At 40.6% G+C, this 26,654-nt stretch overlaps 2 protein-coding genes and 1 long non-coding RNA gene across 4 annotated transcripts; 2 read left to right on the forward strand and 1 right to left on the reverse strand.

The window, feature by feature from the left end:
• Nucleotides 1–860: 860 nt before the first annotated feature.
• Nucleotides 861–17,259, reverse strand: LOC134225509 (ubiquitin carboxyl-terminal hydrolase-like). 2 transcript variants are annotated; one of them, XM_062705670.1, is made up of 4 exons: nucleotides 17,132–17,259; nucleotides 16,971–17,072; nucleotides 16,768–16,908; nucleotides 861–1,654 (listed from the first exon to the last, which is right to left on the reverse strand). In XM_062705670.1, exons 2-4 carry the CDS (start codon nucleotides 17,004–17,006, stop codon nucleotides 1,145–1,147), a joined length of 687 nt encoding a protein of 228 aa, XP_062561654.1. In that variant the 5' UTR covers nucleotides 17,007–17,072; nucleotides 17,132–17,259; the 3' UTR covers nucleotides 861–1,144. The 2 variants fall into 2 exon arrangements, with proteins under 2 accessions (XP_062561654.1, XP_062561653.1); XM_062705669.1 differs by having other exon boundaries at nucleotides 862–1,654; nucleotides 16,971–17,227.
• Nucleotides 17,260–17,365: 106 nt separating this feature from the next.
• On the forward strand, nucleotides 17,366–19,225 carry LOC134225508 (glucose dehydrogenase [FAD, quinone]-like). Its single transcript, XM_062705668.1, has one exon. The coding sequence runs from the start codon at nucleotides 17,490–17,492 to the stop codon at nucleotides 19,191–19,193; it is 1,704 nt and encodes a 567-aa protein (XP_062561652.1). The 5' UTR covers nucleotides 17,366–17,489; the 3' UTR covers nucleotides 19,194–19,225.
• A 2,753-nt stretch (nucleotides 19,226–21,978) lies between these two features.
• LOC134221078 (uncharacterized) lies at nucleotides 21,979–22,535 on the forward strand. The gene is made up of 2 exons (XR_009982197.1): nucleotides 21,979–22,179; nucleotides 22,244–22,535. It is a non-coding gene; the product is annotated as an uncharacterized LOC134221078 (long non-coding RNA).
• Nucleotides 22,536–26,654: the final 4,119 nt, after the last annotated feature.

Consider the following 26,654-nt stretch of genomic DNA (forward strand, 5'->3'; position numbering starts at 1 on the left):
TGTTTTTTTAGAATACTTGTACATTATTATTTATATTAATAAAATATTTATTAAATTAACAAAGTATTAGCACCAACCGCAATCGAAAGAAAGCATATATTCGATAATTGTCAGTAATGGCAATTTGCAGGAATCTTAAAATCAATCATTCTCGGGTACTTATTCAAAAGGACGTATGTGATTTTGTAAACAAAGATTCAAACGTCGATTTTGAATAAGTACCCGAGCATTGTTTTTTTGCTTTTCTCGTACAACAACCGAAAGACTATCATTCCACTCCAAAATGGATCGTTTTATAGAAGGCTAGGAAACCCATGATGTTATATACCAATCGACTCAGCTTTTCGAGCTGAAAAAATGTCTGTCTGTCCGTGTGTATATTTGCGTATGTGTGTGTGTGCACATGGAACCCATATAGTAACTCTTTAACCGATTTCCTCGCAACAAGTTGCATTCGACGGGTGACAAGCCCTTGTTAATCATTGACCATATAAGGTTGGCTGAAGATTAGTTATACAGCGTTTGGAAAAGCCGTAAGGTATGCAATTATTTATGATGTGTGTAACACTAAGGCGGGAGCAGTAACCATACGACTATTAAAACTGTTGCTATAAGCATAACTGTCTCATATTGATACGGATTCCAAATCAATATGGGACAATTATGCTTCTGCCGGCAGTATAAATGTAGACATGTAAGTATACACTTTTTTGATGTGGTGAACTAGTCTAAAATTAAAAATCACCTTAATAAAAAAAAACGAAGAAATTTGTTTTTTCTCATATTTGAATATTTTTTAGACTTGCGGTTGTTTTAAGACTTTTTAAACTAATAGGTTGTTCTCTACTGATAAAGCTAACACTTTTGCAATGTTATGTCAAAATTTATTCATCAGAGCAGTTTTCACATCAAAAAGCGGGGTTCAACCCTCGAAACGTTGACTTACAAAAGCAACAAATATTGTTCAAAGATAGTGTACCGCTTCCTATAACCAGCAGTTCTAAAGCATTTACCTTATTCCAGTCTTTCTGGAGATCCGTTTCGTTTGATTGATAGCTTTACAATTCCATACAAGCTAAGCGCAGACTTCTGTTAATATTATAAATGGCCTCGTTGAGAGAGGGCGCTCCTCTGTTTCCCGTGTTTACTGTGTTGGGGCCAATCCCAGCATGGTGTATCTAACTTCCTCTGGATCACGGGCAATGTAGTCTTTGCAGACAGCAATGGCATCCTTCAGCAGAGTGTCCGCTGATGTTGCCCCATGCGGGACCGGGAAATTCTTCCTTCCGTCCAACTCGTACAGCTTTCCATCATGATGGACAAATGCAATGAAGTGGTGATAGACTTTCTCGTTAATATCCGGCGCAGGCGTTTGCCCTTCGTTGGCAATGATCTCGTGTGTTTCGGTAAAACCGCCATCATTCTCAAGCAATTTGCCGCGCTCCTCCGGCGACTTATCTTTGGCCGCATCCATATACTTTTTGATCACGCTGCCTTCCTCCAGTTCGATGTCCGGGTTGTTTAGCACGGCATGAACCAAGGCAATCGTTCCACAGGCATTGTGTACATACTGACGCATGTAGAAAAGACCTGCGGGATATTCGATGTTCTTGGCCTTTAGCTCGGCATCCTCTTTGGCACGAAATTCTTCATTCTGCAGAAAAAAATAGAATTTTGGAGATTGAGAATGACATTATGTCGAATGAATTGTTACATGAAACTTTTAACAGATTTCGCTCTCTATAGTATAGTTGGTACATTGAACAATTTCTAATGATATTTATGTTTTTCTTTTGAAATCCATATCTGCAATGTTGAAAAAATCAAGAAGGAGAGGATCCTTGATTCCACTCTTTAAGACTAAAAACAAAACCATGAGGATTTCTTCTTCTGGCCACACCCATCTTTGGTGTAGCGGCTGGAAGCACTACCTCCTATACAATGTAGCCATATCAGGCCGATCAAACTGAGACGTTATCCAAGCTGTCATAAAACCTATCGGCCAAGGAGAGAATTAGATACAGCAGTTTGTCGAATGCAACATCGTGGTGTGCCAAGCGGATGATTTACAAAATTGCTAAAAATTGCTTATAAAATATTTGAATTCTAAATTGTAACTCTAAGGATCATAATTTTAAAAGGAAATTAATTCTACTAAATTTTGGAACTGTAAGTTACTAGCTAGAGAATAACCATGAATAACGTTCAACTACATTGCAGGACACAGTTCATAGTGGAATTAAAACTAAGGTCTCGGAAATGTCTTAGAATATTCTTAAGTCAAAAGTACGTATTCTATGCCTACATTAACGACCAGATATTAAAGATCGATCTATTTTATTGTACACTAATAAAATTGCAAATCTAAAGTTTATTTTCTATTCACTAATATGTTTTATAAGGTTTTGAGAACATTACTTTTATGTGGAGTTCTTATGAATCTTTTTGAGAGTTCTGTAGTCTTGGGCTAAAAGTCTCTATAATAAAGACATAAGAAAAGAGTTTTGTAATTTTACTCTGGGAGTTCTGAAGAACCTTTCTGGGAGTTTTGGAGAAATCCTCTGGAAGCTCTTGGAAATCGTTTTAGGAGTTCTGCAGAGATCTTTTGAAAGTCTGGAGAATTCCTCTGGTATTTCTGGACAATTGTTTGGGAGTTCTTTAAAATCATGTGATTCCAGTGATAGTTCTGAAGAATCCTTCTGGGAGTTCATCTGGAAGTTCTGGATAATCCTTCTAAGAGTTCTGAAGATTTTTTCTGGGATTTCTGGAAAATTGTTCTGGGAGTACTTAAAAATCCTTTAAAGAGTTCTGAAGAATCTTTCTGCTAGTTCTAGAGGATTTTACTGAGAGTTCTGGAGAATCCTTCTGGGAATTTTGGAGAATTCCTCTGGGATGTGTGGAGAATTCTTCTGGGAGTCCTGGAGAGTTCCTCTTAGAGTTCTGGAGAACTTCACTGGGAGTTTTAGAAAATTCTTCTTGAAGTTCTGGATAATTCCTCTGAGAGTTTTGCAAAATACTTCTGGGAGTACAGAAGAGTTCTTCTGGAAGTTCAGAAGAATTTCTCAAAGAGTTCAGGAGAGTTCTTCTGGAATTTCTGGAATATTCTTTTGGGAGTTCTGAAGGAATCCCCTCCGAGATCTGGAAAATCCATCTCAGTTATGAAGAATTCTTTTGTAAGCTCTAGAAAATCCTTTTGAGAGCTCTGAGGAATTATTAAGAGCTCTCAAGAACTTTCAGAGCAACTTTCCGGGAATCATAGAAGGATTCGCCAAATCTCCCAGAAAATTTCGTTAGAATTTCAAAAAGAAATCTCCAGAACCCGTAGAAGAATTCTTCTGAATTCTCAGGGGAATTATCCAGAACTCACTGAGGGGGGGGGCTGCGAAATGGTGAGTTGACATCCGGGAAGGGGCGCCTAACATAGCTCTGGTCCTCACAAGTTCCAATACTCACGCTTCCACGGGTCTTCCGATGACAATTGACCGCCAGCTAAGGGTTGCGTACTTAGCTGGTAGTGCAGCCTGGGCACTGTTGTCCCTCTGACATCAGCTAGAGTGAGAGGGTGCGTACTGTGGGGTCTGCCTAGGATGTGGTGGGGTTCGACAGTGGGCTCTGTTGAACTTCTATAAAAAGCTGCATGTGTCCCCAAGCAGGCCCTATCAAAGCGACCGTGTGCCGCTCAAAGCGCACTAGCCTAGTCCTGGTGTTGGGTGGGACTTTAAACAAATTTGACCCGACTGATCGAGCGTCTGTCCACCAAGGAGGTGCGGCTCCAACAGCGTCTGTTCTGGCATCCAGCGGCTGAGTATGAAATGCTATTCCCCGGAAGCTATACCTAAGATGGCAGCCCCATCCCGGTGGATAGGGAACCTTGGGCCAACAACCTACTGTTCCCGAAACATCAATTTGTTCGAGAATCCGATAATGAAAGAATACGGACTAATTTTACGGCGACGACTCTTAGCGCGAAACAACGGACACGAATAGGAACATGGAACGTTTTAACCCTAGCCCAGCAGGGTAAATTGGCACAACTTGCCAATGAGGCACGCCGCATGAAGCTTGAGATCCTGGGACTGAGTGAAGTCCGTTGGCCAAACTTTGGAGAACACAGAACGCCGTCGGGACAAGTTCTGCTATACTCTGGTTTACGAGGTGAACACGCTCCCCGGCATCGCGGAGTTGGCTTCCTACTAAGCGCTCAGGCACACCCTGCGCTTATGAAGTGGGAACCTATAAGTGAAAGGATAATCGTTGCCAGATTTAGAACACGGGTCCGAAACCTTACTATAATCCAATGTTATGCGCCAACCGATGCTGCCGATCTGCAAGACAAAGAGAACTTCTACAGTCAACTCAATGCCGTCGTAGATAGAATTCCGAAGGGTGATATCAAGATCTGTTTGGGCGACTTCAATGCGAAGATCGGATCCGACAACTCGAACCATGAGCGCATTATGGGACGCCATGGTCTCGGAGAAATGAGCGAAAACGGAGAGCTGTTCGCAGAATTTTGTGGTAATAACGACATGGTGATCGGGGATCGCTCTTCCCTCATCGACCGGTTCACAAGGTCACGTGGGTCTCCCGTGACGGCTTTACAGAAAATCAAATCGACCACATCTGCATCAGCCGAAAATGGAAACGGAGCCTTCTTGATGTACGGAATAAACGTAGTGCCGATATCGCGTCTGATCATCACCTCCTCATCGGCGAAATACGCCTGCGCATTGCGCGGATTCGTCGGCAGGAGGAAAGAGTTGGACGACGATTCAACACACGCCGACTGGAAGATGCCACGGTGAAACGGTCCTTCGTTGAAGAACTGGAGACGCGTGCTGCAGATATTCCGGAAGGTGGCAGCGTGGAAGACCAATGGACCGCCATCAAGAATGCCTTCATCACCACCAGCGAGAACAATCTGGGCGAACTACGCACCCAGAGAAAACAATGGATCACCGATGAGACCTGGAGAAAGATAGAGGAGCGAAGAGAAGCCAAAGCCGCGATAGAGCGATCGAAAACCAGAGGAGCCAAAGTCTTAGCCCGTCAACGATACGCGGCTCTTGAGAAGGAAGTAAAACGCTCATGTCGACGGGACAAGCGAGCGTGGGCAGACTCTCTGGCCGACGAAGGAGAGAGAGCCGCCGCAACCGGGGACATTCGCCTCCTCTACGATATCTCACGACGCTTAAGCGGGGCGAAGATGAATGCAACGATGCCTGTGAAAGACGCGAATGATCAGTTATTGACCGACCCAACTGACCAGCTGAAACGCTGGTTCGAGCACTTCGAACAACTTTTTCAAGTGCCAGCCAGGCCATCACCACCTCGGCATGACCTGCCTAGGATCCGACGTATAACACGCGTCAATACCGAAGCTCCATCACTGCTAGAGATTCAAACAGCCATCCAAAGCATGAAATCGAATAAAGCCCCAGGGGTCGACCGCATATCAGCCGAGATGCTCAAAGCTGACCCCATGACATCTTAGTGAAGGTGCCCAAAAAGGGTGACCTGACTGTATGCGATAACTGGCGAGGCATTATGTTGCTGTGTACCGTTCTCAAAGTTCTGTGCAAAATTATCTTAGCCCGGATTCAGGAGAAGATCGATGCGACTCTCCGGCGGCAGCAAGCCGGATTCCGTGCCGGAAGATCCTGTGTGGACCATATCACGCTCCGCATCATTCTGGAGCAGGTCAACGAATTCCAAGAGTCCCTTTACTTGGTATTCATTGACTACGAAAAAGCTTTCGACCGTCTCAATCACGAGAATATGTGGGGCGCCCTGAGACGCAAGGGGGTTCCTGAGAAAATCATCGGCCTCATCGAAGCACAGTACGAGGCCTTTTCGTGTAGAGTGCTGCACAATGGGGTCCTGTCCGACCCTATCCGGGTCGTAGCTGGTGTGAGGCAAGGATGTATTCTATCACCGTTACTGTTCCTCATCGTAATCGATGAGATTCTGGTAGATGCGATTGACCGTGAACCAAACCGCGGGCTGTTATGGCAGCCTATAACCATGGAGCACCTAAACGACTTCGAATTGGCGGATGACGTTGCACTACTCGCGCAACGGCGCTCTGATATGCAGAGTAAGCTCAACGACCTTGCCGATCGCTCCTCCTCGGCAGGTTTAGTCATCAACGTCAACAAAACCAAATCGTTGGATGTAAACACGGTGACTCCTTCCAGTTTCACAGTAGCCGGGCAACCAGTGGAGAATGTTGAAAGCTTCCAATATCTTGGTAGCCAAATGGCGTCAGACGGCGGTACCAAGATCGACATAGGCGCACGGATCAAGAAAGCAAGGGCTGCCTTTGCGAGTTTAAGAAATATCTGGAAAAACAGGCAGATAAGTGAACGCACCAAAATACGAATTTTCAACTCTAACGTGAAATCTGTGCTGTTATACGCTAGCGAAACATGGTGTGTATCAGCGGAGAACACTCAACGGCTGCAGGTGTTCATTAACAGATGCCTGCGGTATATAATTCGGGCCTGGTGGCCTCACAACTGGATCTCAAACAACGAGCTCCATCGTCGTTGTCACCAGAGGCCGATAACAACAGAAATTCGGAATCGGAAGTGGGGCTGGGTCGGCCACACTCTACGTAGGGGCGGAAACGAAATCTGTAAGCAAGCATTAGACTGGAACCCAGCGGGACATCGCAGCAGAGGCAGACCCAGAGGCTCATGGCGGCGAAGCCTCAATAAAGAAATAAAAGAAGTCGACCGAAATCTAACCTGGCAACAGGTTAAAGCGATAGCCGGGCATCGCTCAGGATGGAGATCTTTCAAGTCGGCCCTTTGCACCACCGGAGGTGTACAGGATCCATAAGTAAGTAAGTAAGTCACTGAGGTACTTCCCAGAACACTCAGAAGGATTCTCAGAACACCTGGAGGAACTCTCCAGAATTCATAGAAAGATTCTCCAGAACTCTTAGGAGTACCGGAGTAGTCTCCAAAATACCAAAACAAGCACTCCAGAGCTTCCAGAAGGATTCTTAAGAACTCCAAGAAAGAATTATCAAACCAGGGCAAATCTTCAGAAACATCAAAACTCTTAGAGCAACATGCCAAGAATCCCAAAAAGATTATACAAAACTTCAAAAAGAATTCCTTGGAACTCCCAGAAATATTGATCGGAATTCTGAGAGGAACCCTCCAGAACTCAAGAAGGATTCTCCAAAACTCTCAAGAACTTCCAGAAAGATTCTCCAGAACTCCCAGAGAAATTGTCCAGAACTTCCATATGAACTCTCCAGAACTCCTAGAAGGATTCTCCAAAACACCCAGAGAAACTTTCCAAAGCTTCCAGAAGGAATCTTAACAACTCTCAGAAGGATTTTGCAGAACTCCAAGAAAGATTCTAAAGAACTCCCAGAAATACTTTTTAGAACACCCAGAAGGATTCCTCAGAACTCTCCGAGGATTCCTACAGAACTCCTATAAGAACTCTCCAGAACTCTAAAAATAATTTTCCAGTACTCCTAGAACAATTCTTCAGAGCTCTCAGAAAAATTCTCACAAAACTCCCCAATAAAAAAATCCAGAACTCCCAGAGGAACTGTTTAGAACTTCCAGAAGGATTCTTCAGAACACTTAAAGGAACTCTCCAGAACTCTAAGGATTTACCAGTAGTCCTAGAACAATTGTTCAGAACTGTTGACCGGAAGGGTTTGGACGATTTTGTTAATTTATTGTAGAATTACAAAGCTTTGTAGTGTTCGCTACCACTCAACTGGGTTTTCTTGTTTGAATACTCTTTTTGCATCAACTGACGTCTAAATTTAAGTACATTAAATCGTTAGCTCGTGCTAATTTTTCCAGGTTTTTTCCAGGTGTTTTGCCTTAATTTCCAGGTAAAAACAAACGTGTTATATATAGATTTTAGCAGCAAAATAATCAATTCAAAAAAGTAAATATTGTGAAAAAAATATATATTTTTTTGTAGCCTCACATAAACAATGTTGTAAATTACTTAAGAAATTCCTCCAGGAATTCCTTCGCAAGTTCACCCAGAAATTGCTTCAGTCATTCAATCAAAATTCCTTCAGGAATCACATAGGAAACGCCTCCAGGTATTCTTCTGAAAATTTCTCCATAGATTCCATCGAAAAATCCCCCAGGTTTTAAGAATTGCTTCAGAACTTCCTCCAGGATTTAATTTGAAAATTTCTTTGCTAAAACTTTAGAAAACACATCATTTCTTTGGAAATTTAGTTAAGAATTCTTTCGGAAATTTCTTTGAATTTAATTTCAGCTGTTTTTGTTTTAAAGAAACTTCTTAAGGAAATGTTCCGGAAATATGTTTGGGAATTTCTTCAGGAAATCCTTCAGAACTTCTTACGAAAACTCCTTCAAGAAATGATTTGATGCAAAAATATGAGATTGCTGGGTCCATGACGTTAGGCATAAGGACGTTAGACATAATGCCTTCTTTATGTCGTGGGCTGTTTTTGGGGCATTTTATGCTTAACATCCTTTATGCCTAACGTCCTTATATCTGTTCGCATGACCAACATCTAGGCTGCTTGGACCTAGCAGCCAAGGTACCACTACTATAAGTGTCAATGGGCCAAGTTATAGCCTATTCAGATTATGCCATTTATGATAATAAATATCATGATAAACAACAACCTGATGCCATCACCATACATTCAATTTTCTTTCTCAGCTTTAACACGATATTTATTACGATAAATAATCTAATCGTAATAGGCTATTGAGCTTATTGAAGCATCTTTTGGCAGAATAATTTTAATGGTTACAGGGCCACTAGCGTTCTATTACTGATTTACTGTAGAAAAATTTGGGAAATGCTTCGGGTATTCTTTTGAAATTCCTTGGGATTTTTTTGGAACTTATTTAGAAGTATCTTAAGGAAAACTTTAGAAAACACCTGGAGGACTTTTTTTTTCGGGTATTTTGCTTTTAAAAATTCTTTCGGATTACTTCGAAAATACCTTTAGAAACTTCTTTGAAAAATCCATTCGGGATTCCTTCGACTATTCTTTTAAGAATTCCTTTAGCAAAAACCCTTCACAAATAACGTTACACTTTTTTTTGAAAATCCCTTCAGGTTCCCTTTCGGGAATTTCTTAATGAAACCATACGAAAAATCGTCCGGAAATTCGTTTTGAAATTCCTCCGGGAATTCTTTTCGGTTTTTATCTTGGAAATTCCTCCAGAAATAATTTAGAAAATTGTTAATCAATCTTATAGACACTCTTTTAGTGATTTCTTTGATTAATTCCTTGCGATCCATTAACGTTCACTATATTTTCAATAGATTTGATTGGTAATATATTTATTCAAACATTTTTAATGATTTTTTCTTCATCTTTTGAAAGAATTTTACTCATGATCACCGGGTATTGAAATTTCCCTGATTATGTAAGGAATTCCCTGATAATTCCAGGTATTTTCCAGGTGGGGAGAAATTCCCTGATAATTCCAGGTTTTTCCAGGTAGTAGATACCCTGTCGTGGAGATTATTCAAAACCGATTCTTTAAATAGACACTTATCAATTCAAAATTAAAAATAATTAAAAAAAACCCTGATTAATCCACCTAGCGGTGATGGTGCCTTTCTCTTGCATTATAAAAATAGTATTTTGGCCATTACTCTCGAGCCCATAGTCCGATCTAGCCAGTTTTCAATAGGAAACAATGGTAGATTATCCTGCGTCGAATGCAACTTGTTGCGAGTAAATCGGTTAAGGATAAGTGCCCGAAAAATGAGTGGCATTTTTTAACTCAATTTTTCAATAAAAAGGTGGTATTTTGGCCATAACTTCCGAGCCCATAGTCTGATCTGACCAATTTTCAATAGGAAACAATGATAGAGTATCCTGCGTCGAATGCAACTTGTTGCGAGTAAATCGGTAGATGATAAATGCCTAAAAAATGAGTGACATTTTTTTACTCAATTTTTCTATAAAAAAAGTGGTATTTTGGCCATAACTTCCGAGCCCATAGTCCGATCTGACCAATTTTCAATAGGAAATAATGGTAGAGTGTCCTGCGTATAATGCAACTTGTTGCGAGTAAATCGGTTGAGGATAAGTACCTGAAAAATGAGTGACATTGTTTTTGGGCTGGTGCGCACAGACACACACACATACACACACACACACACATACACACAGACATCACCTCAATTCGTCGAGCTGAGTCGATCGGTATATAACACTATGGGTCTCCGAGCCTTCTATAAAAAGTTTGTTTTTGGAGCGATCATATAGCCTTTACCGTATACTTAGTATACGAGAAAGGCAAAAAGTATTTTGACGATAACTTCCGATCCCATAGTCCGGTCTGGCCATTTTCAATAGGAAACAATGAGACACGATTCTGCGTCGAATGCAACTTGTTGCGAGAATATCGGTTAAGGATAAGTGCCAAAAAAATGAGTGACGCTTTTTAGGCGATTTTTCCGTAAAAAAATATTTTGGCTCAACTTCCGATTCCATAGTCCGATCTAACCAATTTTCAATAGGAGATAATGGGACACGATTCTGCGTCGAATGCAACTTGTTGCGACCAACTTGAGAATAAGTGCCCGAAAAATGAGTGACACTTTTTTACGCGATTATTCAGTAAAAAAAGTATTTTGGCCATAACTTCCGATCCCATAGTCCGATCTGACCAATTTTCAATAGGAAACAATGAGACACTTTTCTGCGTCGAATGCAACTTGTTGCGAGTAAATCTGTTAAGGATAAGTGCCCGAAAAATGAGTGACACTTTTTCAGGCGATTATTCCGTAAAAAAAGTATTTTGGCCATAACTTTCGATCCCATAGTCCGGTCTGGCCAATTTGCAATAGGAAAGAATGAGAAAATTTTCTGCGTCGAATGCAACTTGTTGCGAGTAAATCGGTTGAGGATAAGTGCCCGAAAAATGAGTGACACTTTTCTACGTGATTATTCAGTAAAAAAAGTATTTTGGCCATAACTTCCGATCCCATAGTCCGATCTGACCAATTTTCAATAGGAAACAATGGGAAAGAATTCCCCGTCGAATGAAACTTGTCGCGAGTAAATCTATTAAGGTTAAGTGCCCGAAAATGAGTGACACTTTTTATGCGATTATTCCGCAAAAAAAGTATTTTGGCCATAACTTACGATCCCATAGTCAGATCTGGACAATTTTCAATAGGAAACAATGAGATAGGAGTCGATTGCAACTTGTTGCGAGCAAATCAGTTGGGGATAAGTGCCCGAAAAATGAGTGACACTTTTAATCAATTTTTCTATAAAAGAGGGGTATTTTGGCCATAACTTCCGATCCCATAGTCCGATCTGACCAATTTTCAATAGGAAACAATGGTAGAGTATCCTGCGTCGAATGCAACTTGTTGCGAGTAAATCGGTTAAGGATAAGTACCTAAAAAATGAGTGACATTTTTTTTTGGGTTGGTGCGCACAGACACACACACATACACACACACACACACACACATACACACAGACATCACCTCAATTCGTCGAGCTGAGTCGATCGGTATATAACACTATGGGTCTCCGAGCCTTCTATAAAAAGTTTGTTTTTGGAGCGATCATATAGCCTTTACCGTATACTTAGTATACGAGAAAGGCAATATATAAATTCAAAATCAAAATTATATATCACCTTACTAAAAAAAACCTATTATTAAATCATACTACAGCATTACAAAAACAAGCATGTATATTTATTAGTCTACGTTGGTTGACGAAATAAAATAAATAAATAAATAGATTGGACATGGACTAGGACCGCTCATGACTTCGATCCGAGATTAGTAAGTATCTGCCTAGCTTCTACTTGACAATGACAAATACAAAATAAATATTGAAGGGATTATTTTATGAATTCATCTGCTTTCCTATTTACGATTGGCAATATCTTCTATAATAATGAGCTATCGGTATCTACTGTTCGACTCTCCTCATCACGGCTCTAGCTGTCAACCTCTCGATAGGTATGAGTGCGACCGTGCGACTATAGTCACGGTTCAGTTTCGATTGCAAAGAGGCATGTGGAGTTCAACGGGATCTGACGTAGCGCAATGAACACTTCCCCTCGCAATGCAACCTTGGAAAGCTGCATTCTCATTAACGTCCACGTAGAGCACAACGAGCTTCACAGTAGGCCGCTCGTAGATTCCGCTGACTGTTTGCACTGTTGTTACCTGTCCATTCGACCCCTGCATAATCCCAATTACACAATCTTTACGTCAGGTGTTTCGCGGAGAATTTGGATCAACGACGATCACAATGTCATTGACAGCTATGGGCTTCGTTTTAATAAACCATTTGGCCCTACGAGTGATAAGAGATAAGATAATCTCGGAGCCACTGTTTCCAGAATTATAGCTAGCTAAAGTTTGTGATAGCTTGAAGCAGTTCTTTAGCACATTCGAGTTATCGTCAAACGGAGCCCAGGATCTCATTCCATTACTTGATCCAAGTAGAAAACGGTTGGGAGTTAATACAGGTGACTGATTGTCGTCAACAGGAATACAGGTTAGCGGGCGAGGGTTTGCAATATTCTCGATCTCCGCAAGCAGATTTTCGAGAACCTCATGGGATAACGTTCGGTTTGATTGTAGCTTTGAAAGGTTTTGCTTTACCATTCGTACGAGACGCTCCCACTCCCCTATAAGTGAGGGGAAGCAGGGGGAATGAAGTTCCAAGTAGTACGGGAAAGTGTACTCTGCTTCCATCCGCTCATGATCCAGGTTTGAAATAGCAACATTGAGCTCTTTGCTTGCTCCCTGAAAATTCGTACTTCTGTCGCTGTATATGACAGCTAGTACACCCCTTCTAGCCATGATGTTTCTTAGTTGCATTATACATGAATCAGTAGTCATAGTGTGAACGATTTGCACATGGATGGCGCGAGTGGTTAAGCAGGTGGCAAGAAGTACCCGACGTTTTTCGAGACTGCGTCCAAGGGTGATCGCGATTGGTCCAAAGTAGTCCACCTCTATATAAGTAAACGAGCGAGCATATGCAGCCACGCGAGGTAAAGAAAGGTCGCCCATAGCTGGTGATTGGGGACGTGCACGATCGTTCTTGCAGTGCTGATAGAATTGGCGACCTTTATTGTAGGTTGTTTTTAGACGAGAAATAGTGTATCGTTGTCGCAACTCATTAACAACTGTGCTGTGGTTTTGATGATGGTACTTGGTATGATAATGAGATATAATAAGTTGAGTGATGGAATGATTCCGTGGGAGTACAATTGGATTCACGGATGAAAAAACGGGCAAGCTTTTGTTTTGCCATGAACACGAAGTACACCGTTTTCATCGAGAAATGGACCTAGATGATAGATAAGACTGCTTCTGGGTATCGTTACTACACATTCGTTTGAATCCATCGCCATGTTCTTCGTTTGAATCCATCGCTATTCACTGACTTCTGAAGGAAGACGAACGCCGTCATACTTCCAGAGTAATTCCGATTCGTATCGTCCATTTTTGGGATGGTCAACTGGTCAACAACGGTTTTCCTTCTCGACTCTTTAAAGCATGGCCAAGCGATGCATGTTCAAGACCTAGCAAGATCCTAGGGCAGGCGTTGCAGTAGGATTCTACCGGGAGCCCGCTAAGATGGCGGAACCGATGCATCAATTCCGAGTATATTAATGTTTGGGGTCTTATTTGCAGGTCCTGAATCGTATGTACGTTAGACATTCTGTGTGACTTGGAGGAATTTCCAATGGCTGATATTTCTACCTCGACTCTTTGCGATGTATTTTCTAGCCTCTTGGTACCTCCCGTCCATTTCAGGCACAACGGCGTTTGAGGACCATCTAATCCGAGTTCATTAGCTAGGCTGTCCTCCATAAGGGTTAGCTCCGATCCGTCGTCAATGAAGGCATATGTCTGAATCACTTTCAGTGGACCATGAAGCAAAACAGGAATAATCCTAAACAGTACTTCACTGGTTCGAGCCTGGTGGATGTTGCAGCTTCCGCTAGCAGATACATTTTGGTTTTCTTTATGTAGTAACGGGTGAAAGAAAAATGTGCATCCTTGAATCCCGCAAGCTTTCTGCTGTCTACAGGAGCCGTTGTGCTTTCGTAGACACTTACGGCATAACTTTGCCTCCCGTAGGAAAGCCAATTAAGCATCTAGACTTAACTCAGCAAACTTTTTGTACTTGGCCACTGTGCTGCAGCTAACTTTGCATGTAATGCATTCTACTTTTGGTGTTGCTACTGGTCCTCGATTAGCTTGCACCTTCTCTGGTCGAGATCGTTTTAGCTCTGCATCAGAATGAATATTAAGGAGACCATCGTGTCTAACTCCGCGGCTCCTCGAAACGGTAGCTGTAGTCTGCATAACTGCGGTGGCATCCTCAGCAATCGAATAAACCAACCGCTAAAATCCAGTAAGTTGGGCTCTTGGTTGTTTCGGGAATGTTTCGCCCAATCCAGCTTTAATCCAGGAGGTAGACGATCTACCAATTAAATTTTTCATGACGCGTTATACACAAAATCTTCAACTCCTCATGCTTCAATCGTTGCTACCAAATTCTCAACCGTCAGTGCAAAATTAACCACTGTTTCCAATTTCTCCGCCTGCGGCGATGGCAGCGACTTTATCTTGCTGATGGACGCCTGTACTATTGCTTCTGGCCTGCCGTATAACATTCTAAGAGTAGAATTCAAACTAGTCACGTTCGATGGGTGGAGTAGTCTGCACCGTACAACTTCCAGGGCTTTTCCTCTAAGACATTTTCGTAAACGCAGCATGTCCTCTTCATTAGAAAATCCGCACATCTGCGTAGATGAGTTGTACAAGGAAATGAACAACGGCCAGTCTTCGGGATCTTCTTAAAAATCCGGCAGTTCTTTGGATACAGCTTGTCTTGCCGCCAACTGACCCCGATTGAGAATGCACACATGATCTTCCAACATTTGCAATTATGTACAAAATTCTGTAGTGTACGCTACCACTCAACTAGGTTTTCCTGTTTGAATACTCTTTTTGGATCGACTGACGTCTATATTTAAGTACATTAGTACATAATCAGATAGTGTTCATAATTCAGTTTGGGCTAGAGAAAAATCATCAGTAATATTTGACTAGCTTCTACTTAGCACTGGCAAATACAAAATAAATATTGAAGGGATTATTTTACGAATTCATCTGCTTTCCTATTTATAATTGGCAATGTCTTCTATAATAATGAGCTATCGGTATCTACTGTTCGACTTCCCTCATCACGGCTCTAGCTGTCAACCCCTATGCTCTACGTTTTCATTCGTCCTTCACTCCCCATTTGAACACGGGTAAAAAAAATGGTCTTGTGACGTCATGATGCAATGGTTCATAGTCAGGACAGTCCTCTCAATAGGCATGGGTGCGACTACAGTCGCGGTTCAGTTTCGATTGCAAAGGGGCATGTGGAGTTCAACGGGCTCTTGCATAGCGCAATCGATCAAAACTCCCAAAGACACTCTTCAGAACTTCCAGAAGGATTGTTGAGAATTTCCATAAGAATTTTCCAGAACTCCCAGAGAAACTCTTTAGAACTTCCAGAAGGATTTTCCAGCACTCTCAGAGAAACTCTCAAAAACTTACAAAAGGATTCTCCAGAACTTCCTAAGGAACTTTCCATAGCGCCAAGGAAAATTCTTCAGAACTCCCAGAAGGATTCTCCAACACTCCCAGAAAAATTCTCCAGAACTGGCAGAAGGATTCTTTAGAACTCCCAGAAGGATTTTTTAGAACTCTCAGAAGGATTCCTCAGAGCTCTCAAAGGAACTCTACAGAACCCTCTAGAGCTCCAAGAAGGATTCCCCAGTACAATACTTCAGAACTCCAGAAGAAACTCTTTAATACTTCCAGGATTGTTGAGAACTCCCAGTGAAACTATCCAAAACGCCCGAAGGAACTGCCAGAACTCCCAGGGGAATTGCTACAGAGCTAGCAGAAAAATTCTTCAGAACTTAATTGAAAATCAAGTCGTTTTCGGCCGTTGCAGTCTTGTAAAGCAGCAAAAACAAGTTTACTTCTGCATCCGACGGTTTCGGTAATTTATTTTACCTTTTTCAAGGATTCTAAAAATGTTTGCAATTAGTTTTAATTTTACAGTTTGTTTTTAGCCCATCCCTAGTTTTACTCACTGAAGCTTATTTCGTTGTTAGAATGGTAGTGTTACACACTAATGTAGAACTTTAAGAAGGATTCTCCAAAACACATAGAGAAACTTTCTTTCTCTTTCTTGAAAATAAAACTTGTGCGGTATCAACCAACAATTTGAAAAGGAAACCTCCCAAGAGAAAAATTGAGAAGCGCTGCCATATAATAGAATAAAATATAGGTTTGGATTAAGGCTCGCCTATATGCTGCTTAGCTTGCCCTGTCTTACCCTAAATACTCACAATACAATTGGTCGGCGTTCTACCATACTGCGGCAAGAGGCTTTTTGACTGACTTGTGACATTTTTACAAAAAAAAAACGGATTTTTTTTCGTACATACATTTGTTGAGGTATCCTCAGTTATAATAGAGGATTGAAGGATATTCGACACGATTTGTGTTCAACTAAATCTACTAAACGAAAGCTGAGTTTTTTTGGCGCTTGGTGCGATTTTGTATAACCGTGACCAATTAATTTCAAAATAGTATTACACTAACTTGGTAATGTTATTCCACTAAAGAAAAAAAAAAGTTACCTACTACAAATCAAATTTTAAAGTAAAACAAAATACCTATCTGGTTCTAAACTAATTAGATAGGAATACAAATGAAACTTACCACTTCCGAACAAGGGAACAGGAAAATTAACGATTTCAAAGGCTGTGGTACGAAAGCCAATAGATCTTCATCCGTACCGTAGATATCGACGATATTCCACAGCGGTGAAACTCCGAGTTTTTCCAGATATTTGTTCAGTACCTTGCAAAAGATGATTTTATTTAAACATTCAAATAAATAGTACAAAAAATGATAATACGTACATCCGGGTTCGATTCCAAAGGCAACCAAGTGGCCATTTTGGGTACGATTGCACAAAACTTTGACCAAAAAATACGAACTGCAAAGCAACACTTCTACGCTACCTTTAATTGAATTTCTTCGTGCTATAATTTAATTTACTTAGCGATGAGTAATGGCATACCAAGGAGAAGATATTTTAGCCGGCTCTTTGTCCTTGCCCAGCCAAGAAGCGCAGAAAAAGTTGATTAATCACTCCCACGAAAAATAAATAACAAACCAAACCGGCAAAACGGAGCCAACGGAACGGGCAAAACAAAAAAAAAAACGCATACGTCAAACTGGCAGCTCGAAGCTTTTTAATATTGGGCGATTATCTCGACGAAAAAAGCTTTCTTCCCCAAGTGCAGAAAACCAGAATCAAAACAAAATTGTAAAATGAAATTCATTCATAAAACATCGAGTTGCAGTCGCGCTGGGGTCGCGCTATACGCCGGCCATTACGGATTACGCGTGGGTAATCATTTTCACGGAACATAATCATGTTATTCGTCAAACTATCCGTATGGTGCACCTACATCTTCTACCTCGTTGGTACCGCCCTTTTGTGCGCGATACTGAACGGATCCTACCATTTCTACGAGTGGTACCATTCAAATCGATTCCCATCCCGGACAAGCTATGAGTACATCATCGTTGGATCTGGTACAGCTGGTTCAATCATCGCGTCCGGTATCCCCTCAGACGATGTGCTACTTCTGGAGGCCGGTTCCATGCGTTCTGGATTAATGGACGTTCCTTTGTTGCAACCGTTGCTCCAGGGAACGAATTATGATTGGCGATACCAAACGGAACCACAGGACGATGCTTGCGGAGGTTTGAATAACCGGCGAAGCTACTGGCCCATGGGTAAGGTATCCGGAGGAACATATATGTTCAACAATATGATTCATTATAGGGCGGAAAAGGCGGATTTCGAAGGATGGTTCTCTGACGATTCTGAATTGAAAACTTTCATGAGAGGGTTCGATGAAATGACAAATGTGGAAGAGGTGGGATTCGAAACAGATTTGGGCAAGGCGTTCATCAAGGCAGCTGGAGAGGCCGGTTTGGAAAAAGATCTTTTCTACAAACCGAATGTGAGTGTGAGCAATGGAAGGCGATGGACATCAAATCATAAGTATCTCGAGCAGCCCAACGTGGGTCACGAAACTGTCTTTAACGCTCTGGTGAACAACATAATCTTCGAAGGTAGAAGAGCTGTTGGAGTTGTCCTTAGTAAATCCGGACGTCGTGTCCAATTGATGGCCACAAAAGGAATAATTTTGACTGCTGGTACAATAGGTAGTGCGAAAATTTTACTACAAAGCGGTGTTGGGCCAAAAGAACATCTAGAACAAATTGGTATAAAGCCAATTATTGAAGCGAAAGTTGGAGAGAATCTGCAGGATCACATAACTACTGGTATGGATTTGGTATTGCTGTCAAAACGACTTCCTTTTCGAGCTTGGAATTTACTCAATCCTCTAAATATTGGAAGGTATTTATTTGCCGACGGACGCAATTCATCAATCGGTTTCGGTGGATGTGAATGTCTAGGATTCGTCAATTTAGGATCTAACTTCACTCATACACTGGGATTTATGGTTCTCCCTGTGGGAATAACGATTGATGCGGGACATCACTTGAGTGACTTAATTAATCTTCGTCAAGATGTATGGAATCAATATTTCCTACCTTTGGTCGACCAAGATATACAGTCGGTGACGATTCTACCGATTTTATTACATCCCAACAGCAAGGGATTCGTTAAACTACGTGATGCTGATCCCCAATCAAGCCCAGTAATTCAACCAAACTATCTACATGACCAGAGAGATATTCAAACGCTCATTACGGGACTGAAAATACTACAACAAATACTGGATCAATCGTCGATGAGGGCACTTGGTGCTGAACTTAATCCAAAGCCCTTCCCCGGCTGCGAACAACATCCATTCGGAAGCGATTCCTACTGGGAGTGCTACATCAGATCGTTCACTCTAACGCTGTATCATCCGGTTGGAACGTGCCGCATGGGACCGGAATCCGATGCGACCGCTGTTGTGTCGAACGTGGACTTCAAAGTACATCACCTGGATAATCTGTACGTCGTGGATGGATCCATTATGCCAAATTTACCGAGCGGTAACCCCAATTCAGTAATTATTGCCCTAGCGAAATATTTTCTTAAAGTAAAATTTTAGTGTAATAAAGCTTAGTGTGATCTCTATGTAAATTGTAAATTAGGTGATATACTGCTCTCACATGCCCAAACAATGTTATTTATGAACAAACAAAATTGCAATTGACCTTTCCCGTCAAAAATTGTATCTCGTTTTATTGTCTCAGTCGATTCTTTGGCTTATTTAAGGTCAACTTTTCCAAAGAACCCATATTTTTTTAAGCCTCTAACTATTTTTAAAATCGAAAACAAAATCCGAAAAAGGTATGTTGAAAATGCATTTTTTATCTGCTTGTCATGTGACACTTGCTTTCATCATGTTTCATGCTTTCCCCAGAAACCAGAACTCATTTGCTGACAAATGCTGGCTGCAGATATATGGCCATTTCCGTACATTTTCAACATACCCTCAAAAATATTCCAAACATCTACGGTCTCCGTTAACCGATCTGAGGTTTAGAGTGAGGACAAAAAATTAGAAGAGTTTTTGCATCTGATGGTACCAGTTTTATCAAAATCGAATTATTCTATGCAAAGTTGTGCTAATATATAGGACGGTACGTGGTACGTGATCTTAATTACGTCAAAAACAGGAGTTAGACAAAAAGGTTGAAATAGGCAACATTTTGTCAAGTTTCATATTACACGGTGTGTTTGTCCGAAGAGGCTTATTTTCAAAAAATCAGTATCTCTAAAACATTCACTACACGAAAGTATAGGTTTTCCTCTTTCACGTAGGTGCATTTTTAAAATGTTCTATCGGGGGTCAGTTTTCTATACATTTTGGGGGGGGGGGGGTTAAATCAGTTATCATTTGAGATTTCTATGGAGTTAGCACTAAAAATAGTGAAAAAAATAAAAATTGTTCTAGATCCCCCGATAGAACATTTTAGTTTACCCACTATATGAAAGAGGAGAGCATATACGTTCACGTGGTGGGTGTTTCAGAGATACTAATTTTTGAAAAATAATATTTCCCCATAGACACACCGTGTATAATAAAGTGCTCAGCAGATTTCTGATGTTATAGACAGCAGTCGAACCTTGTCAGTATTATTTAGCTTCCACCGTGAGAAAACCAATTTTAAACACCCCACCATAGATGGTATGCAGCACTTTCCTTTCAAAAACTCCCAGTGCGCGTTGGTCGTCCACGAGCATCATCCAGGTCTCGTGTCCATAGAGAACTACCGGTCTAAAAAGCATTTAGTAGTTAGTCAGTTTGATACGAACGAACTCTATTCGATCGAAGCGTTTTGCAGAGTCTAAAGTACGTACGATTTCCTGCAATTATGTCTCCGAATATCTCTGCTGGTATCGTTATCAGAGGTCACCAGTGAGCTCAAGTACACGAATTCTTCAACCACCTCGATTTCGTCACCACCGATACAATTGTTTAAACTCGTGGAGGGTGACTTACGTTGTCCTCTCTTGAGCCACTTCCTATCATGTACTTCGTCTTCGACGTGTTGATGACTAGTCCTCTTAGTAGGCTCCTCCCGTAGGCCGTAATATCAATGTCGTCAGCGAAACCAAATAACTGGACGGACTTCGTGAAAATCGTACCTCTCGTGGCAATCCCTGCCCTTCGTATTACTCCCTCAAAAGCGATGTTGAATAGCATATACGAAAAACCATCACCTTGCAGTAACCCTCTGCGCGTTTCGAAGGGACTCGAGCATGTCCCTGAAACTCGAACTACGCACATCACCCGATCATCAGTTTATCCGGAAATCCGTTATCATGCATTAGCTGCCATAGCTGGTTCCGATCGATTGTATCATATGCGGCGATAAATAGATGATGTGTGGGCAGTAGGGTGGTTCAAAAAATCGATTTCGCTCCACAGTGCTCATCTGATTCTTTATCATGTTCTGAGTGTCCTCTGAAAATTTGAGCTCATTAGGATTAAAACTGATTTAGCACAAGCGATTTCAAGTTTGCATGCAAATTAGTATGGGGAAATTTATTTGTCATGACAACCACAGTTCGCTGAATGATTTTTCATTCAACACATGGCGGGTGATTCGGTTCAGTGTAGAGCGTTCACCCATATTTATAAATCCCGCATAGTACACGGAAAAAACAAACATTATTCTATCAGATTCTATCAAATAATTTGTCCTTTTGAATTAAAAAGGGCTCAATTTTATTAAAAATAAGAGATAGGGTAAAGTGCCCAATAGTGGACCCCCAACCAATAGTGGACCCTCTTGCCATTTTTGAATTATTACAGCACAATGTAAACATTTTGCTATGAAATTCCATCGGGAGAACCTACCTTACAGTTCTATGAATTGATTACATGCATTGGAAATGCTATGGAAAGTAAAAATAGATGATTTTTTACAATTCTATAAAAATAAACACGAGAGTGTCCATTATAGGAATATTTTGTGAGGTCCATAATAGGGAAGAAGAACGTCCCGAAACGGAACATAAAAATCAAATGAAGTGTCGACTATAGGGAAGCAATTTCCTATTATGGACCCCCAGGGGGTCTACTATAGGGTGAATTCAGTCAGACTTTTAAATGTTAATTTCAACGAATAACGTCGAGTATTTGCGTGTTTCATGTATGTATCGTGAAGAGGAGATGCAGAGCTTGATATTAGATATCACGCAGAATTAATATTTTGAAAATTTCCACTCCTTATGCCAGGAAGAGTAAAATTTCGCTACTAGGGGGTCCACTATTGGGCATTTTACCCTAAATTTTTATGCTCGAAAACGATATATTTATTTAAAAAGTGACTTTTCACGATTTAGTGTGTTCATTTAAAAGTTGTTCTTTTCAAATAAAAATATATATTTGTTTTGCAAGTGACAGTAACTGTTCGGAATTTCTGTTGTTGTCTGTTGTCTGCAATCCGATCAAAGAATTCTTAAGTGTGCCATCAGCCAGGATCAGTTGCAGCAATTTGTTTGTTCTTTGCCGTGGCCATCCGAGCTAGACTTTTTGTTACCTTTATCTACAACGTGCTCGCTATCATCGCAATTAATTATTGGTATTTTATATACAATCAGCTTAGTCGATTCACCATCACAATTTTCCACCTATTTTGCTTTCAGGTAGCAGATTCTTTACCCGATCGACCATTATTGGATTGGAAATGGCTTCCCGAGTGACTTCCCAAGTTGGCGTGCCTTGTGATAAAAGGATATGGACTTTCACGCATTTCTGTTACTTATATTACAATTTTCCATCAAAATTGAGAACGCATCAGAATTTCGCATCAATAAAGCATGAATAATCTTCCACCTTCACCAGCAGCTCGGCCAGCTGTGCAAATTGGCACAGCTGTTAAATAATGTTATTTATTAATTATTGATAAATTGTTATTAAATATTTCCTGAAAACGAACCATCCAAAAAGTCAATTGTGGGGAAAACGAGTAAGGAAAGGAGGGAGGGAGGGAGAAACAGGTAAAACATGGGGTGATTCAAGGGGTGTCTCACATAGAATGAATTGAATTTATTTTTTGGAAATGAACCAAGCAACCGAAGTGACTTTATTTCGATGAAAATCGAATTTATTCCTAGACCTATATTGCGAGAAAATAGAAAAATTCGAACGAGGGTCCGACGGTCGACCGTCGGAGAGTGGCTCCGCAAACGTCAAATCACTTGATGCACGGAAAATAATGTTGTTTGATTTTTTCGGTGTGAATGTTGATTATTGAAATCAAAGAAAATATGTAACTTTAAACGAGTGTTACATGCCGCAATATATTATAAATAAGTTTTATGGTACTTTAAAGGCATTTCGGAACGTATTTATGCGATTTTGAAACATTTTAGACTTATCGAATATTCTTGATATACAGGAATATCAACACTTTTCGCACAGTGCATGTCATTTGAAGTTTCCGACACTCAGTCTTCTTTTTCTTCTTTGCTCCGCAAAATTAGAAGTTTTCTCTGTTCTCGCAATAACTGATTTTAGCAACGCGACGATTATACCAAAATATACCACCTGTCAAATCGAACAGTGACAGTGATTGCCGAAGTACCGTATAGAATGTGGAAACGCCTGCAATTGCTAGACTTTTTGAAGCTGGAACCGAGAGAAGGCATAGAGCTATCCAAGCAAGGTCATGTTTTTCGTAACGAAATACGTGGATTTTGGCTCTCAACCGTAAAATGGGCAGTACCAACGCTTCCAAATATCTTGGTCTGCTTCCTGTAATTAATTGTATGGAACTGAAGTGGTCGTCACTCAATGGAATGATAGAGAGTTGAGAAATAATTTTATTTGGGTTGAAATTGTCTCAATTCCATCTCTCCCCGTGAACTATGAGAAATGTTTGAGTCAGTCGTATTATCAACTGACATCCACAGTCTCAAATTGATGCTTTAAGCTCGGCTTTAAGTGAGTGTTTAAGCGCCAGACACTGTAGTCATCTTGAGCAACTTTGTCTCTGAATCCTACATTACTCTCAGACCAAACTGAACTGCTGTCGAAATACCCACGATCCTGGTAATCCGAAAATAAAAAATATATCTTCGTGCAGCGATTTTGAATATGGAAGATAACACCCAAATGTTTCCACAATGGAACAATGAAGAACATATTCGGAATTCAGAAATTGTATATATACTGATGGAGAATCTGATGAAAAAAATATCATATTTGCAGCCGCCGCCAGCTAAACATGTATGCAATAGTCAACACTATAGTTTCCGTATTTGTTTTAACAATTCAACCAAGCGAATGCGATGATGCCGTCTTGAAGAATACTTTTGTAACAAAATACTGAAATAAAGAAACAGTTAATTAATAATTAGTGCAAAAAATAATGGATGAATCAGGAATCATGCCCACTGATTTGTTGATGGAAAAATAAACAACGCATTTGATGTCATTGGTAACGTGCAAAATTCATGGTTGCTTAGACAAAAATTACAGTTCAGTGTCGTAGAAGGTGTGTTGCAGTATTGATCAAATCTAGACCAACATTTGAAAAGGGCGTAACAGCCAAAATTTATTCCTTCTGATTCCTCGTCTACATATAAAGCTATATTTGTAGACGAAGAATCAGAAGGAATAAATTTTGGCTGTTACGCCCTTTTCAAATGTTGGTCTAGAAATAGTACCTTCTGATAAAAATCGACTTTATTTCGATTGAAATTCGCTGCCATCGATGGCTGTGAGACACCCCTTGGGGTGATTTCTTTGAAAAATCAATGTTTATTCCAACGGTGTCATCATTTAGGTTTGACAGTACTACGATTTATTGCAAAAGTACAGAAACTTTTATTTCAGTGGTGAGCACCGATGGGCTATCAACTTTCTTCCTAAAAGTTTGCTGACTTTTGCTCTAAACATCTACAACTCTCTACGAAAAAGAACCAATGAAACTTTTTATTTTAACCAATGGTTTTTTTAATTGGACCAATGAAATTTCTTTGTGTGTAGCGACTTACAGTTCCATGTTTCAAGCTTCCAATCGTGATCCTTTATTCTTCGCTTAAACTTAACATTAGGTGGAAACAACTTAAAAAATTAGGTTCTTTTTCACACGGGATCAAACGGAGACTACTCAAATTCAAGTTGGGCCATCCAACTCAAAATTGGCTTCCCCCACCAACGGTCCAAATTTAGTGAATTGAACTTAATTTTGAGTGGTTTGAACTAAATTTGCTCTTAACCAAACCAATTGGTTCACTTTTGGTTCACATTCAGTTGCAAGCACCTTTACGGAACAGGGTTTACTAAATCTGAAGAGATCTGAAGTCACTCAGTATCTAGTTGGCCTGGCCGTATGTAAATAAAAATGACGAAATTTAGAAACCGTCATTTTCCAGGATACTTTCAAGCAGGAACTAATAACCGTGGACGTGGACGTGGACGTGGACGTGGACGTGATTGTCCCGAAGAACCGATTAAAAATTCATGCAACCCAGAAGAGCTCACGAGACCAGCACCGCCAGAGGCGCTAGTGTAGTTTACTCACATTATGGTTAAATTTATTTTGAAGTGTTTCGGAAAGTGTAGACTTTTTTTGACAGATTCCTAACCTCAAACCCCTGTATATTTTATTTACGTTTTATCTGAGACAAAACAAAAATATTTGTGTGTTGTTCCGCCCGGAAGCAACCTTTGCGCCGTAAAATCTGTTTTATTTTTCATTGTCGTGATACTATTCCGGATTATTAAGTTTTTAGTCGCTGTAGCCGTCTGTGGACATGTCCGAAAACGTCACAAAAAAAATGGAGAAGAGAATAGCGCTGGTAAAACGAAAACTGCCAGATGACAAGATCACCCAGGACAACTGCCGCTGCCACAATATCTTACCGATAGGTTCGAAGCGCTTAGTTTCATCAAAGTCGGGCTAGTGTCACAGAAGAGCTTCTCCAAGCTTCTTGCCCTCTGCAAGCTGCAACTATCCCCACGCCGCATTTAAAATTCCCTGAGATACCTCACCGTTAGCAGCTGGCTGATACACAGCTGAACCTGTCCGGCAAACTGGCGAAGGACTTAGATGAGCTGCAACAGTAGAAGGGGCTGGAAAACTTTGAAGTACTGAGGCTGTTCAACAATAAGGTTACGACCGAGAAAACGACGCGGCATGATGAGGAGGACCTCAATGTTGATGTTTGATTAGAACTTCGAAGAAGACGAATCAGACTGGAACGAGGAGAATGGGGAAGTCGATAAAACCTTCCACGAACGCACCGATGAGGATGAAGACGACGGAGAATATGAGTGATGGGAAGTTCACTGTAGTTATTTATTATAAAATCGTCTAGGATTTCTTATATCTGTGGTGGACATAGATATTTTTTTAAATACTGTCAAATAAAATATCAAAGGATTATCAGGAACAATGCTAGATGACTATGAGTAATTTCTCCAGGAATTCCTGGAAGGGATCTTCTGAGATTAGCTATAGAATATTCTCGACAAGGAGAGCTTGTACTAACCCGAAAAAACGTTTTATGTGTTCTTCCGTTTTTTTTTTTTTTTAATGAACTGTATATGGTAGTCTTTGGTGAATATGCATACCGTTATACTACCGGAGTAGGAGCGACGACCTCAATATTGTCTATCCGGAATAAATTCATACCGCTTTTTATACCGAAGTTGGATTTTTCTCCAGATACAGGCAATTTTCCCAACATCGGAAGTAGTGCGCTGGATTCGCCTAAAGATGCTCTAAACAACGCATCAATTAGTTTGACAAATAAAACTTCGGAAGAAAGTTCGGTTCGGAAGTTCCGACTTCTGAATTCTAACTTGGTGCTACGCCGACAATAAACATAAATTGGTATGAACTAGCCTTGCATAAGAGGTAAAATATCTAAAAATAATACCAAAAACTTATATGCGGAATACTATAGGCATAACATGCTTATGTATTTTAATACCAAACGAATAATTATTGGTCACATGCATTTGGTATTGAAATTCAATTTAATAACTGAGTGTTAATGCTCAAGTATTGTACATATTAGTTTTTGGTATTATTCATTTGGTATT

Source organism: Armigeres subalbatus, chromosome 3 (genome assembly GCF_024139115.2).
Source record: "Armigeres subalbatus isolate Guangzhou_Male chromosome 3, GZ_Asu_2, whole genome shotgun sequence".
NCBI lineage: Eukaryota > Metazoa > Arthropoda > Insecta > Diptera > Culicidae > Armigeres > Armigeres subalbatus.